General features: G+C 36.1%; 1 protein-coding gene across 8 annotated transcripts; it reads left to right on the forward strand.

Moving 5' to 3' along the window:
- Positions 1 to 71: 71 nt before the first annotated feature.
- On the forward strand, positions 72 to 20,963 carry TUBE1 (tubulin epsilon 1). Of its 8 annotated transcripts, none has more exons than XR_003036225.2 (12): positions 72 to 168; positions 264 to 337; positions 1,415 to 1,467; positions 4,451 to 4,508; positions 9,305 to 9,420; positions 10,512 to 10,633; positions 13,750 to 13,937; positions 14,150 to 14,325; positions 15,105 to 15,245; positions 18,862 to 19,002; positions 19,655 to 19,810; positions 20,179 to 20,268. XR_003036225.2 is itself a non-coding variant. In XM_024996526.2 (12 exons), exons 1-12 carry the CDS (start codon positions 144 to 146, stop codon positions 20,335 to 20,337), a joined length of 1,428 nt encoding a protein of 475 aa, XP_024852294.1. In that variant the 5' UTR covers positions 72 to 143; the 3' UTR covers positions 20,338 to 20,963. The 8 variants fall into 8 exon arrangements, 7 of the variants coding, with proteins under 7 accessions (XP_024852294.1, XP_024852296.1, XP_024852297.1 ...); XM_024996526.2 differs by having other exon boundaries at positions 19,636 to 19,810; positions 20,179 to 20,963; XM_024996528.2 differs by having other exon boundaries at positions 19,655 to 20,963.
- Positions 20,964 to 21,355: the final 392 nt, after the last annotated feature.

Below are 21,355 nucleotides of genomic sequence, written 5' to 3' on the forward strand. Positions count from 1 at the left end.
TAGAGAGGAGTGGAGCGACGGCGGCGACTTGCGGCAGCGGAGTGACTTACGGCCGCCCCGCCCCCTTGGAGAGCGCCCGTTGGTGGGCGCGGAATACGGAGGCTGGCGCGGGCTCGGGTCCTGTGGGCTGGCCGTGCCGAAGCATGACCCAGTCGGTGGTCGTACAGGGTAGGCCTCCTTGGGAGGATGGGGACCCAGTCGCCGCCGAGGCGAGTGGCCCTTTTTTCCGCCTAATGTCTGTTCTCTTTCCTTCCTGGGCACAGTGGGCCAGTGCGGAAACCAGATCGGCTGCTGCTTCTGGGACCTGGCGCTAAGGGAGCACGCCGCCGTCAACAAGGTACAGCTAACCGTAACTCCCCACCCGCACCCCAGATCTGTCACTGAGGCTCTTCCAAAAAATAAGCAAGAATCACTCTCTGTAAGCTCTTGTCTGGCCAATATTTTTATATGAGATCTTCTTGGTAGAGGGCAAACTGGGTTTTGTTTTTAAATTTTATTGAAGTACAGTTGATTTAGGGGCTTCCTTGGTGGCTCAGCGGTAAAGAATCCGCCTGCCAGTGCAGGAGACGGGGGTTTGATCCCTGGGTCAGGAAGATTACCAGGAGTAGGAAACGGCAACACACTCCAGTATTGTTGGTGGTTCCCAGGTGGCGCTAGTGGTAAAGAACCCACCTGCCAATGCAGATGTAAGAGACCCTTAGGAATCCCGTGGACAGGGGAGCCTGGCGGGTGACAGTCCATGAGGTCGCAAAAGAGTGGGACACGACTTAGCAACTGAAACAACAACAACATGGTTGATTTACAATGTTGTGGTTATTTCTTCTGCACAGCAAAGTGACTCAAACTTATGGACAAACGTTAAGGACAAATTTAAGTTGGCGTTAGACACACAACAGTCTTAAGGAACACTGGCCAGAGACCTTAGTCTTAATGCTCAGAGTTGCATCTTTGTCAGGGTTCTTGGGAGGAGCAATGATACAGCATATGTGAAAGTAGTCGTTCAGTCGCTAAGTCATGTCCGACTTTGTGACCCCGTGGACTGCAGCAGGCCACTCTGCATTAATAGGTAACATGTGTGGTATTGTAATCCTTAATTTAACCAGTTAGCTTTTTAAATGATTGCCAAGACGCTAAGGAAAGCTTTCATTTGATGCACCTGTTCTACAATTCTGTGAAGACATCATTCTTCAATACCGTCAGCTGAATTTAATCCAAACATCTCACGGTATTTCCTCTAGATTGGAAGAATGAATCTAAGCATTTTATGATTATTTGCTTTTTTTAATTGTAGCTGTATGCCAGCCTTTAAAGTATTGTGGGATAATTAAATTAATAATCCTTAAATTAAAAGGACTTAATTTGTAAAAGAGGCTAAATGTAATCAAACTCCAATACATATATTTTTTCTTTTTAGAAAGGGATTTATGATGAGGCAATAAGCAGCTTCTTTAGAAATGTGGATACCAGGTAAGATGGGGTTAAAGTTTATCACATAGCATAATGATTATTTTTATGTCAGCAGTTTGGGATACAGTTTTTCAAAGGACAATAACAGTTGATAGCTGTAAAGAAGTTGTCCATCTTTTTGTTTGTTTTTCTCATTATTGAAAGCATATTCTCTTGTCATTAATATTCTCATATCATTCAGCAGAGCAGGACTACGTTTCCTTTATATCCAGAAATAAAAAGAACCTTTAATGTGCGTTCTTTTACTTGACCTTGAAATAAAGTTTCACTAAAAGGAATGCTGAAAATTTTCCTGAGACTATCTTGTTAATGCATTCAATAATTGCTGACTTTTGAAAGAAAACTGTACTGTTTACATTCCTGTGATATTACTTGTGGTCAGGAGTATTTGCTCCACAAATAGAATGTGCTCAAAAGAAACAAAGCAGATGTTGTCAGATTAGTTTTGTTAATTTAATAAAGAGTATATGTAAATATAGAGCTTCCCAGGTGGCTCAGTGGTAAAGAACTCAATGCAGGAGACGCTGGTTGTTTTCCTGAGTCAGGAAGATTCCCTGGAAATGGCAACCCACTCCAGTATTCTTATCTGGGAAATCCCATGGACAGAGGAGCCTGGTGGGCTACAGTCCATGGGATTGCAAAAGAGTTGGACACGACTTAGCGACTAAACAACAACCACAAATACTTAAGTACTCTTTTACCTGAAAGAGTAATATGATGTTCAGGGTATTTTTTCTAAGCTTTTAATGTTAAGTCATGAAGTTCATGCATTCTCAAAATGCTTAATAAAACTAAACCTGCTGGGCTTGAACTGAAAAATAAATGGTTTATATGAGTTTTAATCTAATAAAAATTTCAGTTCTACTTTGAATTAGTTGGTTGGATATCTGAGGCAGTTATCTCCCAGGGAAGGCTAGTTAGGCCCCACTTTTTGGTGAATTTCAGATTTTGATCCTCAGGCTTGCAAACTCAGAAACTTCATTGACACCTTGAGAATGGGTCCAGTGCTGTCCAGTACAGGCAGAAAACCAAACTAAAATGAGAGATTAAAAAGCATAAAGTCAATGTAGTCATGGACAACAGGAACTATAACTCAAGACTAGATACTTATTATCTTTCACAGGCACATTCTGTTCTGTAAGAAATGTATCAGGAAATCTAAGTAATAGAAGGTTGCTTAGTGACCATGGAATCAGACCAAAGTAAGTTAGCTATATTACCTAACTTGATGACTGGTGTTATTTATCTTTATTAATATGGAGACATCTGTCATGTAGACTAGGTTTCCTCTCATTTGTACACTGTAATATCTTCTCCCTGAAATACTATTAAGAGATTCAAATTTGCCTTGGCATTGCTTCCGTGTAGGTAGTATTCTAACTAAATTCGTACTCCCATTCCCTCTGTAACATTCCTTTTATTGTTACGTAGTTGAGACTCAGCCTGGAAGACATTCTCTCTTAATAAGGTGATTTTACATAACTATATTGTCATCTCCTTGGTTTGTTTTGTAGTTTAACCTGAGAGCATTCTTATTTCCCTAGTATCAAGTTTGAAGAGAGAGCCTTGGCATCTTGCTCTTCTTTCCATGTGCTATGAATACATGCAGCATCTATTCCACAAAGTAGTACAAAAATTCTTTTTCAAGAACAGGACCACATCTTTTTATATACTTCTTTATCTATTTGAGGAAATTATCATACCTTTTTAATAGCATGATAGGAATTTACCTATATCAAGAGTTGGCAAGCCTTTCCTATAAAGGACCAGATGGTAAATATTTTAGGTTTTGCAGACCATAAAGTCCATGTGCCACATCTCATTTAGTCTGCTCTGATAGCATGAATGCAGGTGCTGCTGCTGCTAAGTCGCTTCAGTCGTGTCCGACTCTGTGCGACCCCATAGACAGCAGCCCACCAGGCTCCCCGGTCCCTGGGATTCTCCAGGCAAGAACACTGGAGTGGGTTGCCATTTCCTTCTCCAGTGTATGGAAGTGAAAAGTGAAAGTGAAGTCGCTCAGTCATGTCCAATTCTTCACGACCCCATGGACTGCAGCCTACCAGGCTCCTCTGTCCATGGGATTTTCCAGGCAAGAGCACTGGAGTGGGGTGCCATTGCCTTCTCCGGAATGCAGGTATAGATAGTACATAAACAAACGATGTGACTTTGTTCCAGTAAAACTTGTTTTCACCAGTAGCTGGTCAGAGCTGGCCTGAGGATTATATTTTATCAACTCCTGACCCATGGCATCATCCATATTCAACGCAGCTTTCCTTCGTATATTCTGTCTTGTAAACTATACTATATTGACCTGTACACTATTTGTGGTCACAGATTTAGTTACTTTGGTAACTTATCTTCAACATGAAATTGTAGAAACAGCCTTAGATACTCAACAGTATATAACTGGTAGTTAGTTGATGTGTGTTTGGCTACAACAGGAAGCCTCACTAATGGTGCTTAAACAGTAGATGTATCCAGTTATGTCACATTCAAAGAAAACTGGAAATCAGATGGTCTCTGTCTGGAGAAGTGCCCTAAAGACCAAGATACTGTCATATTGTTTCATGTGTTGGTTTTTTGACCTCATGTTTTTTTACTTGTAACTATAAAATGACAGCCTCCACTGCCAGGAATCCCATCCATGTTCATATTCAAGATAGGAAAAAGGACCAGCTGCATCTGGTCATTTTTATCAGAAAGCTTCCCAGAATAACTCCTTTTTATCTCACTACCCAGAACTAGATTTAATGGCCAGCCCAAACTGCAAACAAAGGCAGGGAAATAAGTACCTCACTTTTTCAGCCTGATGGGAGATGGGTAAGGGGGATGGAGGTTAAGAATGGCCCCTTGGTTGCCTTTTGTGTCTGCCTCTCTTGGCTTATAAGTAGCTTTACTCTACAAATGGAAGTTAACCTTATTATCTAATAGCATCATTACCCATGGGCTATCTTATGACTTTCTCTCATGTTTTACCTTTCAGAGTGGTTGGTGATGGTGGCACTATTTCCAAAGGGAAAATTTGTTCTTTAAAAGCACGTGTAAGTTGTATACACTTGGATTCTTATATTGCATGTGTTTTTAAAATAACTGTACTTCTGTAACTATCATTAGAATAAAATTTTACTTTAACTTCTTAACTTTTAAAAAACTATTTGCTAAGCCACATTTAATATAAATATGATTAAGCAGACATTTATATCTCCATGAAACTTCAGGGGAAAAATTTTGTGCTTAAAAATGCTGCATATTTAGCATTTTTTGTCTAAATGTTTTAGGGGAAATATATGTCTAGATAAATAATAAAAGCCATCTTAACTCTAAGCCTAAAATACGTTCTCAGTCCAGTTGCTCAGTCATGTCTGACTCTTTGCGACCCCTTGGACTGCAGCACACCAGGCTTCCCTGTCCATCACTGACTCCTGGAGCTTGCTCAAACTCAGGTCCATCAAGTTGGTGATGCCATCCAACCATCTCATCCTCTGTCATTCCCTTCTCCTGCCTTCAGTCTTTCCCAGTAGCAGGATCTTTTCCAGTGAGTCACTTCTTCGCATCAGATGGCTAAAGTATTGGAGCTTCAGCTTCAGCATCAGTCCTTCAGTGAATATTCAGGACTGATTTCCTTTACAATTGACTGGTTTGAGCTTGCAGTCCAAGGGGCTTTCAAGAGTATTCTCCAACACCACAGTTCAAAACCATCAATTCTTCAGCAATCAGCTTTCTTTATGGTCCAACTCTCATATCCATACATGACTACTGGAAAAACCACAGCTTTGACTAGATGGACTTTTGTTGGCAAAGTAATGTCTCTGCTTTTTAATATGCTCTCTAGGTTTGTCATAGTTTTTCTTCCAAGGGAGCAAGTGTCTTAATTTCATGGCTGCATTCACCATCTGCAGTGATTTTTGAGCCCAAGAAAATAAAGCCTGTCACTGTTTCCATTGTTTCCCCATCTATTTGCCATGAAGTGATGGGACCTGATGCCATGATCTTCATTTTTTGAATGATGAGTTTTAAGCTAGCTTTTTAACTCTGCTCTTTCAACTTCATCAACAGGTTCTTCAGTTCCTCTTTGCTTTCTGTCATAGGGTGGTGTCATCTGCGTATCTGAGGTTACTGATATTTCTCCCGGCAGTCTTGATTCCAGCTTGTGCTTCATCCAGCCTGGCATTTTGCAGGATGTACTCTGCATATAAATTAAATAAGCAGGGTGACAATATACACCCTTAACATACCCCTTTCATGATTTGGAACCACTCCATTGTTCCATGTCCAGTTCTAACTGTTGCCTCTTGACCTGCATACAGGTTTTTCAGGAGGCAGGTCAGGTGGTCTGGTATTCCCATCTCTTGAAGAATTTTCCAGTTTATTGTGATCCATACAGTCAAAGGCTTTAGCATAGTCAGTGAAGCAGAAATAAATGTTTTTCTGGAATTCTCTTGCTTTTTCGATGATCCAGCAAATGTTGGCAATTTGATCTCTGGTTCCTCTGCCTTTTCTGAATCCAGCTTGAACATCTGAAAGTTCACGGTTCATGTACTGTTGAAGCCTGGCTTGGAGAATTTTGAACATTACTTTGCTAGCATGTGAGATGAGTGCAGTTGTTCAGTAACTTGAACATTCTTTGGCATTGCCTTTCTTTGGGATTGGAATGAAAACTGACCTTTTCCAGTCCTGTGGCCACTGCTGAGTTTTCCAAATTTGCTGGCATATTGAGTGCAGCACTTTCACAGCATCATCTTTCAGGATTTGAAATAGCTCAACTGGAATTCCATCACCTCCACTAGCTTTGTTGGTAGTGATGTTTCCTAGGGCCCACTTGACTTCACATTCCAGGATGTCTGGCTCTGGCCCTAGGTGAGTGATCACACCGTTGTGGTTATCTGGGTTATTAGGATCTTTTTTGTACAATTCTTTTGTGTATTCTTGCCACCTCTTCTAAATATCTTCTGCTTCTGTTAGGTCCATACCATTTCTGTCCTTTATTGTGTGCATCTTTGCATGAAATGTTCCCTTGGTATGTCTAATTTTCTTGAAGAGCTCTCTAGTCTTTCCCATTCTATTGTTTTCCTCTATTTCTTTGCATTGATTACTGAGGAAGGCTTTCTTATCTCTCCTTGCTATTCTTTTGAACATTGCATTCAAATGGATATATCTTTCATTTTCTCCCTTGCCTTTCACTTCTTTTCTCAGCTATTTGTAAGGCCTCCCCAGACAACCATTTTGCATTTTTGCATTTCTTTTTCTTGGGGATGATTTTGATCACCACCTCCTGTGCAGTGTTACAAACCTCCATCCATAGTTCTTCAGGCAGTCTGTCTGTCAGATCTAATCCCTTGAATCTATTTGTCACTTCCACTGTATAATTGTAAGGGATTTTATTTAGGTCATACCTGAATGGTCTAGTGATTTTCCCTACTTTTCAGGTTAAGTCTGAAGTTTGCAATAAGGAGTTCATGATCTGGCCACAGTCAGCTCCCAGTCTTGATTTTACTGACTGTATAGAGCTTCTCCATCTTTGGCTGCAAAGAATATAATCAATCTGCTTTTGGTATTGACCATCGGGTGATGTCCATGTGTAGAGTCATCTCTTACATTTTGGTAGAGGGTGTTTACTATGACTGTGTTCTCTTGGCAAAACTGTTAGCCTTTGCCCTGCTTCATTTTGTACTCCAAGGCCAAACTTGCCTGTTACTCCAAGTATATCTCTTGACTTCCTGCTTTTGCTTTCCAGCCCCCTACGTGACTTCCATCACCAGACGCAGCCACTACTGGGCGTTGTTTTCGCTTTGGCTCAGCCTCTTCATTCTCTCTACGGCTGTTCCTCCACTCTTCACCAGTAGTCTGTTGGGCACCTACTGACCTGGAGAGTTCATCTTTCAGTGTTGTATCTTTTTGCCTTTTCATACTCTTCATGGGGTTCTCAAGACAAGAATACTGAAGTGGTTTGCCATTCCCTTTTCCAAAATACATTCTCATGGAGGTTAATTTTCATTTGAATATGGTGAAAAATTTCTTTTCATCATAGTTATTGCTCCCAATACAAAGCATGCATTCAGCCATATTGTAGTGAATACATATCATAACCATGTAAAAACTCCTGAACAAAAACACTTCTAGTCAGTAGCTTGTGTTTAGTCTCAAGCTAATTCTAACAACACTTCTGTTCTGTGATTGTGTCTCTGCAACAAACTGCTTTTTCCAACTGTTGATCAGTAATATTTGATTATGACAAAAATAAAGGTAGTTTAGATGCTATGGAAATAATTAAGATGATAAGAATCAGACCTGGAGGAGTGGCTGAAAGAATAGAGAACAGTAGTGTTGTGGTACCTGGGTACCATCTCCTTGTGTTTTAGGAGACCATGTGCTTATTAGGATAATTGATTAACCTAATTAGAATAATTGATTAACCTTTGGTATAGTTCATGCCTTAGGGAGTATGTTAGTCCCTACCAGATCTTACTCAGCGATAAAGAAATGTTGACTTTTCCTAGTCCACTCCCAGTTTGAGCTCTTTCTCACCACCATACCAGTGAGCAAGGTGGGAAATGGAGGAAACACTGTTGGGAAAGGGTAAATCAGCATGTTTCTGTAGCCTTTGACTTTTTTCCTAGAAAGTTTTCTTGCATTTCTCCTTAGTAGTCTTGGTATCATATGGTTACTATCACTGAAGAGTCTAAACTTTAAACGATAACTTGGTAGTTGGGTTCCTCCCCTGTGTCCAATATCTTAGGTTAACAGGCAAACACTCAGAATTTGGTGAATCCTGTATTACAAGTAGGGAAGGCTGAAAGGCCTGATAGCTATCACCAGGCAGCTCTGGAATAAAATAATAAACATCAAATCTTAGAAGCTGTGACTCCAGACCTAGGCTGGCTAAGTGAGGAGAATAATTCCTTCCAATTGCCATTAACTTCCAAGGGAGAAACAGTGGTCTGATATGACAAAGGAAAGATCGAAAGAGTTATAAACTGTCAGGGTTTAGTGCTAAGTGACTATGAAAATGGTGATTCTCTCAAAATTGACTTCAGGAGGTTCTCATCTTCTTTTTAGTAATAGATGTTGTCTCCCATGCCAGTAAAGCTTGTGGCATTTATGAGTTTGTGAATTTTTATTGTGAGTTTACTGGTGGGGAGGGACACCGTCGTCATCTTTGACATCTGTCCAGTACCTTGGCTTTGCACATATAAGTAGTTTACTGATTTGAACTGGACAGTTTTCAGCTGTGATTTCATAAAGAATAGCATGGTTGTACCTAGTGAGCAAATACATTAATGCACCCTACATTCATTGAGAATTTTTTCTGGTTAAGGTTACCGTCTAGACTTCTGAGACCTTGTTCTCAAGAAATTTATAGTCACATAGGCATATAAATCAGACATGGCTGAGTGACTTTTACTATAGCTATCCGTACTTTCCCCTGGAGAAGGAAATGGCAACCCACTCCAGTATTCTGGCCTGGAAAATTTTATGGAAGAGGAGCCTGATGGGCTACAGTCCATGGGGTCACAAAGAGTCGAGCATGACTAAGCAGCTAACACTAGGCATATGCATAAAAGAATTGTTAGAAAACCAGAGAGAATCATTCAGTTCCCTTTTTTCCTTCTTATTCTTTGGATAAAGGTTCAGAATCCATCTTTTCATTGTATTCCACTTTTGGAGCAGAGTGAAATTAATTTTTTAATTTTTGTAACAAATTCTATATAAAAGCCTCAAAGATTTGATTGGGTTTAAATTATAAAAAGAAAAATGCAACTATAAGCTCAAAAGTGATTTTTATTTATAGAGTGACTAAAGAAAAATATGCTGATTACATTTTATTTCTCTTTCTCAGGCTGTTTTGATTGACATGGAGGAAGGGGTAGTAAATGAAATTCTTCAGGGACCATTGAGAGATGTATTTGATAGTAAGCAGCTCATCACTGATATTTCTGGCTCGGGGAATAATTGGTGAGATTTTGCCGAATGTAAAAATCAAATGTCATCTGAAAAACATGAGGAATCTTTGTTTCATTCTGTTAGGTCCTACTGACATGAAAGCAAGATGTAATTTGCCATGCCTCACACTAGGCCTTTCAGCCCATCATCTTTTCCTTCATAGATGATGGTGTTTCACAATGCTTGGAGGCTATCTGCATCCTAGTTGTTTCTCTCTCTCTCTCTTTTTTTTTTTAAAGAAAAAGATGAATCATGAAAAATTCATTTACTAAAATTTCTCCTTGTAATTTGATTCTTCATAAATGCTAGGTAGTGACAAAAACTGCAAGTATAAACTGTTATCTTACCTATTACTATAGGTAATAGTAAAGACACTATTAAAGTTTTCCTGTCAATCAGATTTAATAGAAAATGATCATACAAATACCGAGATGCAAACCAGCATGTATAACTTATTCTGTAACTTTTGAGTTACACCTGACCACATGTTGTGTGGAAGTCATTCTTATATTTCAGTTCACCATAATAATACTTGCAAATCTGGGCAACCAAAAAGGCTTGCAGAGCGTCATGAATATTAGTACCAGATGAAGTGTGTGGCATTTCATCTAGTACTAACATGATGTGACCGATGTTTTTCTCATATTTTAAGCCTAAGGTCCATTTAGAATTTTTTATTTTTCATGTCTTTCTAGTTGACCACAATCTGCTTTTTAATACATAACATACACCATAGTCAGAGATTAAGTGAAGATGAGGAAAAAAATCTATGTAACTAAAACTCATTTTGTTGTATTTATACCTTAAGATAAATTTTAAAAACTGTAGTTTAATATCCATTGATAGTGAACTATCTTACCAGGTTATTTTTGGATTATAGTTTTAAATATATATATGTGTGTGTGTGTGTGTTTATTTGCTCAATTTTCTACCAAATATCTTTGAGATTATATAATATGATTTATTGATATTAAACAGGAATAGAATTTACTTAAAATGGTAAAAATACCTTTTCAAGTTTATAGTCTTTTAAGTCAGAAATAATAAAATCTTGAAATAATAAATGCAAGATTTTTTTTTTTAATCTGTATTCTTTTTTCTAGGGCTGTGGGTCACAAAGTCTTTGGCAGTCTTTATCAGGAAAAGATTTTAGAGAAGCTCAGAAAGTCAGCAGAGCACTGTGATTGTTTGCAGTGTTTTTTTATAATACATTCCATGGGAGGAGGTAAAATTATTCAATCATTTGTCTATTACAGTGTGAAAATGCAAGTGGGTATTCATTTTGCCAACATTTCAGGCCTTTACTTTAAAAAGATAGAACCATTAAGAATTAAGAGTATGTTTATGAGTGCATGTACATAACAGCTTTTTATCTTAAATTTTTGTCAAATTGTGTCACTCTGACCATTTTTTACAAACTTAAAAGCATTTAAAGAGCCAATAGAACTGAATCTGAAAAAGCTTTTCTTCTATCTTTAGTGGAAAGTAGATTTCAGTATGAGCTTTTTGAGAATGCTGCCTTTCTCCTAAGAGTTTCCTTATGTGAGTCTGCATCCTAACTAGAGCTAATTATTTATGCATATTCATAGATGTGCTTGCAGAAGAATATCAGTACCCTTTCTTTAACCACCTTCAGCCCTTTCTTGTGTTCAATAAGAGAAATAAGTAAAATAAATCCTCTTAGCTCCTTTAAATCATTCCTTACATGGTAATTAACCACCTTAACCTAGAATAAATGATCTGCATTGCTTTCTTTCTCAGGGAAGCCTGTACCTTGCAAGTGAAGTATTTTGCTCCTCTGTTCCATGAAGTAGAAACTGATCATAATTTGTTAATTTCAAAAGAGAATTAGCCTATTTTAAAAGAAAATTTGCCACACTTTTTTCCTCCAAGCTGAGATTAAGATTTTTATATTCAGCAGGTTATGTACAATTGACTTTCATTATTATTCAGTATGATAGTATTTGAAAATTAAAATTGCAGTGTAACCATGCCTTTAGAAGGCCATTATAATAATTAAATTAAGAAACTAGTTTTCTTTCTACTGACATAATTAACCTGCAGATTTTGAGTAAGTTTTCCAAAAAATATCAGTTTGATTTATAGTTCTTTATGGTACCTTTTTATATCCCTTTATTACTCAGAATCTCAGTAGATTGTACTTTATTCATAGTTCACTGAAAATGGCAAATATACTTGAAACAATATTGAAGATTAAAAATGAAGTCTTTTCCCACATCTAATCCCTAATCTCACTCCTCACAGATAGTCAAGTTTGCCAGTGTCTCTCCTTCCAGATATTTTCTGTGCACATTTTGTGTGTTTTTACATAAACAAGATCATGCAATACGTATTACTCTACCATATTTTCACCTTAAATTGTTTCTGAACATTTTTCAATATCAGCCCTGTCCGATTGTGTAAATATATAATTTTTGAAGCCAGTTCCTCATTAATGGATGTCAAATTGACCATGGTTTTTAGTTACGACATAAAGTTCCCCAGCGAACATTTGGTATCTGCATCTTTGTTCGTTTGTGCCACAATAGCTGTAAACAATATTCCAAGATAGGAAAGTGGAACCAAGGTTTGTTGGTACATTTTAAGTTTTGATTGATACTACTAAAGTATCTTGCCACAATACTGCACCAATCTGTATTATTAGCAGCAATTTATAAGAGCTTATTTCCCCACACTGTCACCAACACTGCATATTATAAGACATTAATATATTCAAAATTATATTGTGTTAATTTGCATTTTTAATTAGATGAAATATTGAGTATCTTTATATCTATTTGCAATTTAGTTTATTATTTGGTTTATTTTATTGTAATAATTATTATAATTTCTATCCTTCGCTCATTTTTCCATTGCATTATTCATGTTTTTTACTGTTGATTTGTAACTCTCTTTATTAAAGAAATTTAGTCCTCCATCATATGTTTTGAAGATTTTTTTCTTGGTTTGCCTTTTTTTTCCATATATATGGAAAGAGGAATTTTATTTTTAATGGAATCAAAACTGTCTTTCTCTGTAATGGCTTTGGTTTTTATAATGCTTAGAAAGTCCTTATTAAGGATTAACCCAAAAAAATCTCTTTTTAACCCAAAAAATCTCCATCACTTTCATCTAATATTTTTAACATCATAACTTTTTAATATTTATTCACATGGGGTTAGAGCATTGGCTTTTAAACTTTTCTTTCATCAGAATAGCAAGAAGTACATTTTATATCACAGCCCAGCACACACACACAAACATGTACAAACTAAAACAGATTATTTACCCACACTATATGTGACTTACTAATATTTCTTTTGTTTCATTTAAGAAAAGAGAATACTAGTCGTGGTCTTATAAATTAGGTTTATAACCCACTAACGGTTCACAAGCCATACTTTGAAAACCACCAGGATAAAGGATTACAGTTCTCTCTCTTTAAGTTTTAAGTTCTTAAAAATATCTGAATTTGTGTAAATAGAACTCTGTGTGTCAGAAAGTTACCTGAATGGAATTCTTAGAGTTTCTGCTTTTAGACAGATAGTAAAAAAGTTTCCTGTTTTAAAATTATGTAAATTATAGTTGGTCATGCTTAGCTTTAAACCGTTTTAACTCCGTGTTTTAAGTTGCTTCATGTCATGATACCATTCATCATTAAGATTACGTAGGTGCTACACTAAAGATGTCAAGATAGTTTGGTTTTTTTAAGTTGCTTAACATCAAGTGTAGACTGAACACTGTCTCAGGTGAATTTTTTACTCTTCGATCAGTTCTCTTGGCATCGTATGCTGCTAAGTCACTTCAGTCGTGTCTGACTCTGTGCGACCCCATAGACGGCAGCCCACCAGGCTCCCCCGTCCCTGGGATTCTCCAGGCAAGAACACTGGAGTGGGTTGCCATTTCCTTCTCCAGTGCATGAAAGTGAAAAGGGAAAGGGAAGTCGCTCAGTCGTGTCCAACTCTTCTCGACCCCATGGACTGCAGCCTAGCAGGCTCCTCTGTCCATGGGATTTTCCAGGCAAGAGTACTGGAGTGGGGTGCCATTGCCTTCTCCGTATAGATATAATTTAAATGTAAAAAAGTGTGAAGTGTAGAAAGGTCTCTTATCATCATAGCCAGACCCTGAGATTGAATTCATGACTTTGAGTCTCACTACCTATATTGTCTTCATTTCTTTATCTGAAATTAATTAGATAATATATATATATAATCACAGGTATGAGTTGAAAATTGTATTTAATAAATATTTTTACCAAAAATACCCCACAGAAATTCAGGTTCTTTACAATTACATTCTGAACCATTTATGCTGTTTTCTTTTTGAAATCTTAATCCTCAGGAACAGGATCTGGACTTGGCACATTTCTTTTAAAGGTGCTCGAGGATGAATTCCCAGAAGTATACAGATTCGTGACTTCAATTTATCCTTCTGGTGAGGATGATGTCATAACCTCACCTTACAATAGCATCTTGGCAATGAAGGAACTTAATGAGCATGCAGACTGTGTTTTGCCCATTGACAACCAAGTAAGAAATGGCATTGTAATTTACGGACATATTGTGTATACATTCAGGCTGTGTCATGCTTGTGTGTTTATGTGAAACAATCTCCACTTTTCAGCCTTTCCATCTAAGAGAAAAAATAAGTTTAAATTGATTTTTTTTGTCTTCCTGGAAGAATTGTCATCTGTGTCTTCCCTTCTTAATTAGCTTCTTTCCCAATATTTTTCCCTTAAAAGTCTTTATTTGACATCATTAGCAAAATTGACCTCATGGTGAATTCTGGAAAGTTGGGTGCAGCTATAAAGCCAAAGAGTCTGGTTACTTCAAGTACTGGAGTTTTTAAAAATCGGCAGGAGAAACCTTTCGATGCAATGAACAACATTGTGGCAAATTTGCTGCTCAATTTAACAAGGTAATTCTATTCACAGTGTACTGAAGGGCAGTTTAAAACTTCACTGTGCTTTTGATGATGTTTTACAGTAGCATTTTTCAGTTAGTCTAAGTTATAGAAACTTCTTTAAAAATTTTATTTAAAAAATTTTAGTTTGTCTAGTATTTTCAGATCTTTGAATGATAGATCAGAATTTTATTTTCACTGACTCCAGAGCAGCATTTTCCCCAAGTACATTCCATGAAATAGTAATAGGTGTTAAATGATAATAGGTTTTGTGGGAGATATACTTGAGAAACACTTTGGTTAGACAAAAGCAAACTTTTTTCTTTTCCTTTCTGTAAATTAACCTTTTAAACCAGCTGATATATAACTTTATTAGCTGGTCCAAAATATTTGTTTGACTTTGATCTAAAAGACTACTTTGGCATTATTCCAAATTATAGCACATATAAGCAAACCCTGGGGGAATTTATTAATAGTAAGATTTATAGAATTAACTATTGAACTATATGTATTTGATTCAATCTGAAATCTGTTTTAAGTAAAAATTTATGTATATAATTAACAACTGTGGTCATGTGTCTGGTTATACTTTAGATAATCCAGAAATAAGAATTGCTGTAGATGTTGTGTTATATTTTAATTATCTTTATACATTATGTTCATGATACTAAATTTCAGTAATACAGAAAAAGCATTTATTCTCTACTAAAGTACAGTGTAAGAAAGTAAGAAAGTGCCTGCTGACTAAATCAAGCTACATTAATATTTTTCATGTTTTAATGTTAATTTTTTAGCTCTTCCAGGTTTGAAGGATCCCTTAATATGGACCTGAATGAAATCAGCATGAATTTAGTTCCTTTTCCTCAACTGCATTATCTTGTTTCAAGCCTAACACCTCTGTATACACTGGCAGATGTTAACATTCCTCCTCGAAGGTAAGATGTAGTAACTGTATTTCAATTACTTGAGGATTCAGATTACTTTAAAAATAAACACATTTTTAAGAGATAAGTATATAATAACTCTAGCTGTTTCTACATATCATCTTCTTTGTGAGAAGTATATAAAATAGTTGATGACAGCCTTTTTCTATTCAGTGAATGCTGCTTCAGAAGTCAGTTTAAAATAAAAATTTTTTAAATAGTCTTTTTAAAAATCTGAATATTAAGTTGTTTGAAATTAAATCTAATAACTGAATTTTAAAGATATGATTTTTATTGAAAAAGATTTAACAGCTTTGAAGTCTGACATACTTAAGCATGAATGCTAACTCTGTCACTCATTACAGGACCTTGGGCAGGAGACGAACTTTTAGTTTTCTCATCTTTAAAAATGAGAGTCAAAGTACCTACCTCATATGCGTTTTGGGTGTATTAAATATGAGTATCTTTTAAAGCTCTTACCACAGTCTAGCACTGTAGAAGGCCTACAGATATTGCTCTATTCAGTTGAGTTTAGTCGCTCAGTTGTGTCCGACTCTGTGCGATCCCATGGACTTCAGCACGCCAGGCCTCCCTGTTCATCACCAACTTCCAGAGTTGACTCAAACTCATGTCCATTGAGTCAGTGATGCCATCCAACCATCTCATCCTCTGTCATCCCCTTCTCCTCCTGCCTTCAATCTTTGCCAGCATCAGGGTCTTTTCAAAAGAGTCAGTTCTTTGCATCAGGTGGCCAAAGGATTGGAGTTTCAGCTTCAGCATCAGTCCTTCCAGTCTATATTCAGGACTGATTTCCTTTAGAATGGACTGGTTGGATCTCCTTGCAGTCCAAGGGACTATCAAGAGTCTTCTCCAACACCACAGTTCAAAAGCATCAATTCTTCAACACTCAGCTTTCTTTATAGTCCAATTCTCACATCCATACATGACTACTGGAAAAACCATAGCTTTGAATGTTTGGACCTTTGTTGGCAAAGTAATGTCTCTGTTTTTTAATATGCTGTCTAAAGTCTCTCACTGTTTGCATTGTCTCCCCATCTATTTGCCATGAAGTGATGGGACCAGATGCCATGATTTTAGTTTTCTGAATGTTGAGTTTTAAGCCAACTTTTTCACTCTCCTCTTTGACTTTCATCAAGAGGCTCTTTATTTCCTCTCTGCTTTCTTCTATAAGGGTGGTGTTACCTGCACATCTGAGATTATTGATATTTCTCCCAGCAATCTTGATTCTAGCTCATGCTTCATCCAGTCCAGCATTTCTCATGATGTAGTCTGCATATAAATTAAATAAGCAGGGTGACAATATACAGCCTTGACATACTCCTTTCCTGATTTTCTCTGTTACAGTTGTTATATATCATTTCCAGAATACCTTGTTTTGTAATTTAAGTATAAAAGTTATATCAATTTACTTAACAAAAAATGTAGTTGAATAATACATAGTATATACAGTGATGATGAACTTGATAAGGTCACACTGACATTCACAGTTGACTGAGGAAAAAGGTCTTGTCAGACTCTGTTAGAGGAAAATCGGAATTCCCTGGCAGTCCAGTGGTTAGGGCTCCAAGCTTCCACTGCAGGCAGCCTGGGTTCCATCCCTATTGGGAGAACTAAGATCCCTCATGCTTCACTGTACAGCCCAAAAAATAAAATAAACTCTTTTAGAGGGAAGTATGTAAGTGATAAAGTGAAAACTAGATTACAGATCTTTTTTTAAGAGTTTAAATTTAAATTTTGTCAAGCTAATTCTATATTGTGGAATGTCACAGTGATATTGATTAAATTTTATTTGAGCAAATAGCCAACTATGCCAACTAGTAGGCACAGTCTCTTTTTCTGTGTGAGATGCTAATGAGCTTAAGCAACTTGCACAGTTTATTGAACATGGGAGTCAACCATAAACGTTTGCTTTTATTATCAGCCCAGCATATTAAAAATGAGTATGTTGGTGAAAGATACACCTTCACTGTGGACATACAGAAGGTAAAGTGGTGCAAACTCTTTATTGTACAGTTATGATTATCCAGACATTTAAAGTTAATCCTTAAAAGCTAAAGACATGTAATTTCTAATTAATTTCAGCATAATCCTCCTTGGTATATTTTGATAAAAATACCATGTCAACATTTAAAATGTTTGTTTATATAATTATAACTTGTTAAAGGTTTGTTTTTAATTAAAACATGTTAGGAAAATCTGTAGAGAACTTTAAAAATGTTAGACTCTTAAGAAACTAATCACAATGCTCTTTCTAGCTTTGTGTTCGTCTCCTTTTTGCCTCTGCTATACTAGAGGTATTTCAAAGGCCACCATATCTACATACAAACATATTTATCCTTAAGCAAATGATAAATTGTTTTAAAATTATACTGTTAAAAGGCATAGTTTTAAAACTTTAATGTATTAGTAGTCTCCAATAACTAAGAATGATTTTTGGTTGTGCTTTGTATTAATAAATGTCATCTAGTCCGTTTTTATCAATGAAAATAGAAAAACACATATTGGAATGTGTATATGCTCCTTTAGATTCCTTATTTCTAGTGTAAATATAAATACGCCAAGAACTATAAATAGCTCCTTGCTAATTGTTAAGTTTTTTGACAAATAGTAAATCAAGAATGAGTTTGCCTGCTTATTGTATAGTGGTTCTTAACCTTTTCTGGATTAAATGTCCAAAAGCACATACCAAAATTTTGAACACAGTAGAGGAATCATAAGTCCTCCAAAGCTCACCATCCACTGAGAGAGTCCTCTATCCTTCTTACTAGAGAAGAATGAGAATAGAATATAGCCTCCAGTAGAGTAGGGAATTGTTGTTGTTCACTGCTGGGTCTGTTGCACCTAGAATGGTGTTTGGCATTTAGTAAATATCTACTGAATGAAATGGCAGCATAGTGCAATTTCTGTGGCTCTTCCTAGACAGTCTGCAGATTCAACACACAGAGTTCTGGCTAGAGTTATCAAAAGAACTTAATCATACTTGTATTGAGTTAAGTAGGATTTAAGAATCAGACTGGGGCCATATTAAAGGCCTGGGAGCCTGTATTATTATATAAACTTCATCAGTCACTTTTATCTTCCTCTCTTTAAAGAATAAAAGAAGTTAAAAGACTTCATTCACTTAAAAGTATCCGTTTTCAGGAATAATAGTAGAAAGTTGTGTCTCTTTTAGAGAACTTAGTATGGTCCTTTGATAGTTTCCTCTTAATTATTCCTAATTTGTGCTATATTTTATAGACAGTAGTCTTAATAGGTTTTTAATTAGTTTTGATAGTTCTGATATTATGAAGTAGATAAGCATATTGAACTAAGTAATAGTGATGTAAGTTTTAGACATTAGTACTACAGAGTTAACTGATGATTTAGTCAACATTTTGTAGCTATCTGAAATCACCAGTATATTGCAGAAGCTTTATCACCCCCCTCACAATTGCTTGATTTCCTCTCCTCATATTTACCCAGATTGCTTTGAGAAAATGATAGCTGAGATTCAGAATATAATTGTGTGTGGTTTATTTACCTACAGATGACTGTCTTTTCATCTTATAGTTACAGATAGAAGAATGATATAATATTTGTATAAACAGTGACTCTTCCATTGTTCTAGGCTGGATCAGATGTTTTCAGATGCCTTTAGTAGAGATCACCAGCTAATTCGAGCTGACCCCAGACATAGTCTCTACCTCGCCTGTGCCCTCATGGTTAGAGGAAATGTACAAATTTCTGATCTTCGCAGAAACATCGAAAGGTTCGATTTGATACTTCTCAAGATAATGTGTTATGTGTGCTGTTTGCAGCTGTGGAGCATGTAGTTAAGTAGCGTTGTGAACTTCAACTGAAGTGTGACCTTGACAAGCTACTTAGCCATCCTGAGCCTTATTTTTCCTCAAATTTAGAAAAAAATAATAGTCCAAAGTTGTTAATTATGTTATGCACATTAAATGATGAGATGTTATCTTCTCATCATTTAATGTGTAAGTGTTCAGGAAATTTAACTATTGTTGTGTTTATTATCACCACCACTACTACACTGCTTCTTAGTTTCTTTTACTATTTATTGACAGTCTTTTAGTGAAGTTGCTTTATTGAATTTCAAAGCAAGGAAAATTATAATACCTTTTTTTCTTTTCATCCCCAGATTTCTAATGTTAAAGAATGTTTCTAGCTTCTTGAATCACCATTACAGCCAATTTAACATCCCTTAGTTCACTGTCAGACTATACTTTGATACTGCTAGTATTAAAAATTAGATAACCTACATTATAATCTAAGCACTTAGAATGGTACCATTAGTAACATCCTAGTTTAACTAATGTGGGCGGCCATAATATGGCAGACATTTTAGCACTTTAATTCTTACCTTTGAGTTTTTCCATCTCAGATTAAAACCTTCTCTACAGTTTGTCTCCTGGAATCAAGAAGGCTGGAAGACCAGCTTGTGTTCAGTACCTCCCGTGGGCCATTCCCATTCATTATTAGCATTAGCAAACAACACGTGCGTGAAGCCTACCTTCATAGAACTGAGAGAGAGATTCTTAAGGCTCTACAAGAAGAAGGTAACCATCAGTACACCTTTCAACTGTGTGTTTATTTTGGCTGTTTACAGTCCATGGAGTCGCAAAGAGTCATACACAACTGAGCAACTAAGCACACGCAAGGGGTATTCTCAAGAATTACAGGCGTGCAATACAGAACTAATATAAATCAGGCGTGATCCTGTTTGCTGTATCAATGTATTGATTTTAACTGAAGAGGAGAGGCTTACTCACTCTAAATGAGAAATCTCATGGGTTTGTAGGATTTGGGTTCTCATTTCCCTTGTAAAGCTGAGTGAACTATCATTTTAATAAGAATATTTACATTATAGGATAGTTGTCTGTATTAAATTCCTAAAACTGGTCAGCGTTGGTTTTTTTATTTATAGGCTCATCTTCATCACTATCTACAAATTGAAGGGATGGAGGAAAGCTGTTTCACAGAAGCCGTGTCATCTTTATCAGCACTTATACAGGAATATAACCAACTGGATGCCACAAAAAGCATGCCTGTGGAAGATTTACCTAGACTAAACGTAGCTATGTGAAAAAGAAACCCCAAAGATAAAAACTTTTTTTTTTAATTGCACATTTTTTACCCCTTTACCTTTCTGTTTCAGAATTTTTGTGATTCAGAAAGCCTAATGTGTTTTTCATATTGGGAAGACTGTCTTTAGAATGGTTTCCATTTAATTACAATTTGTTGATGATACCATTGTGTGAAATCAGCCAAGTACTAGTGCCCTAACGTCAAACATTTGTCTTCCAAAACAGTCTTGTTTTCTAAAATTAAGAGAACAGAGCGCAACATTTTACTTTATTTATAGTCTCATATTTAGTCATTTATACAGAGATAATCATGTCTGTAATAAAAAAAATCTTGTATAGATATTTTTATATTTATAATTTGTTTTCATAGTCTGTTTAAATTCTGACTCTTTAAAAGTAAATACAGGAGTAGAACATAATATAAATATTTCTTTTGTAACAGCCACTAACTTCAGGAATAGATTTTATTACAATTTAAGGAGGTTTTATTTCTTCTTTGGGTAACCACTTGTTTGCACTCAAAAGAATCACAGTTTACAATTGTATTTGTATTAAGTTATTATAAAATGTTTTTTTAATCAAACCAGTTGATTTTGTAATAATAAATGTTCACATTTTAAAACTGTTCCTTGTTATCAGTTTTGATTGTCACTATTTATATAGCAAACAGAATATTACTAAGCTTGATACTTTCTTTGAAACTTTGCAGTAAATTTAATAGTCTAGTGAAAGTGTTCCAATTACTATAAATCTCCAGTTTTAGTCTTCAGCATTAATTTATTATATATTTCAAATTCACTGATGGACTTACCATTTAAGGAAGTAATTTTGAGAAAATTTATTTTCAAGCCAAAAAAAAATCTTGTGTGCTTTCTTTAGTGTTATTTTTTTAATTTATTTCCTTTTCAAAGTAAGTGTACTGCTCTTGGTTCTTACCTTGGAAATCAAATTTTTTACAGTTTGGTATAAAAATTTAGATAACTGTCAACAGTGGTCAAAGAAGTTCCATTTTTTCCT

The sequence above is a fragment of the Bos taurus genome, chromosome 9 (assembly GCF_002263795.3).
Source record: "Bos taurus isolate L1 Dominette 01449 registration number 42190680 breed Hereford chromosome 9, ARS-UCD2.0, whole genome shotgun sequence".
NCBI lineage: Eukaryota > Metazoa > Chordata > Mammalia > Artiodactyla > Bovidae > Bos > Bos taurus.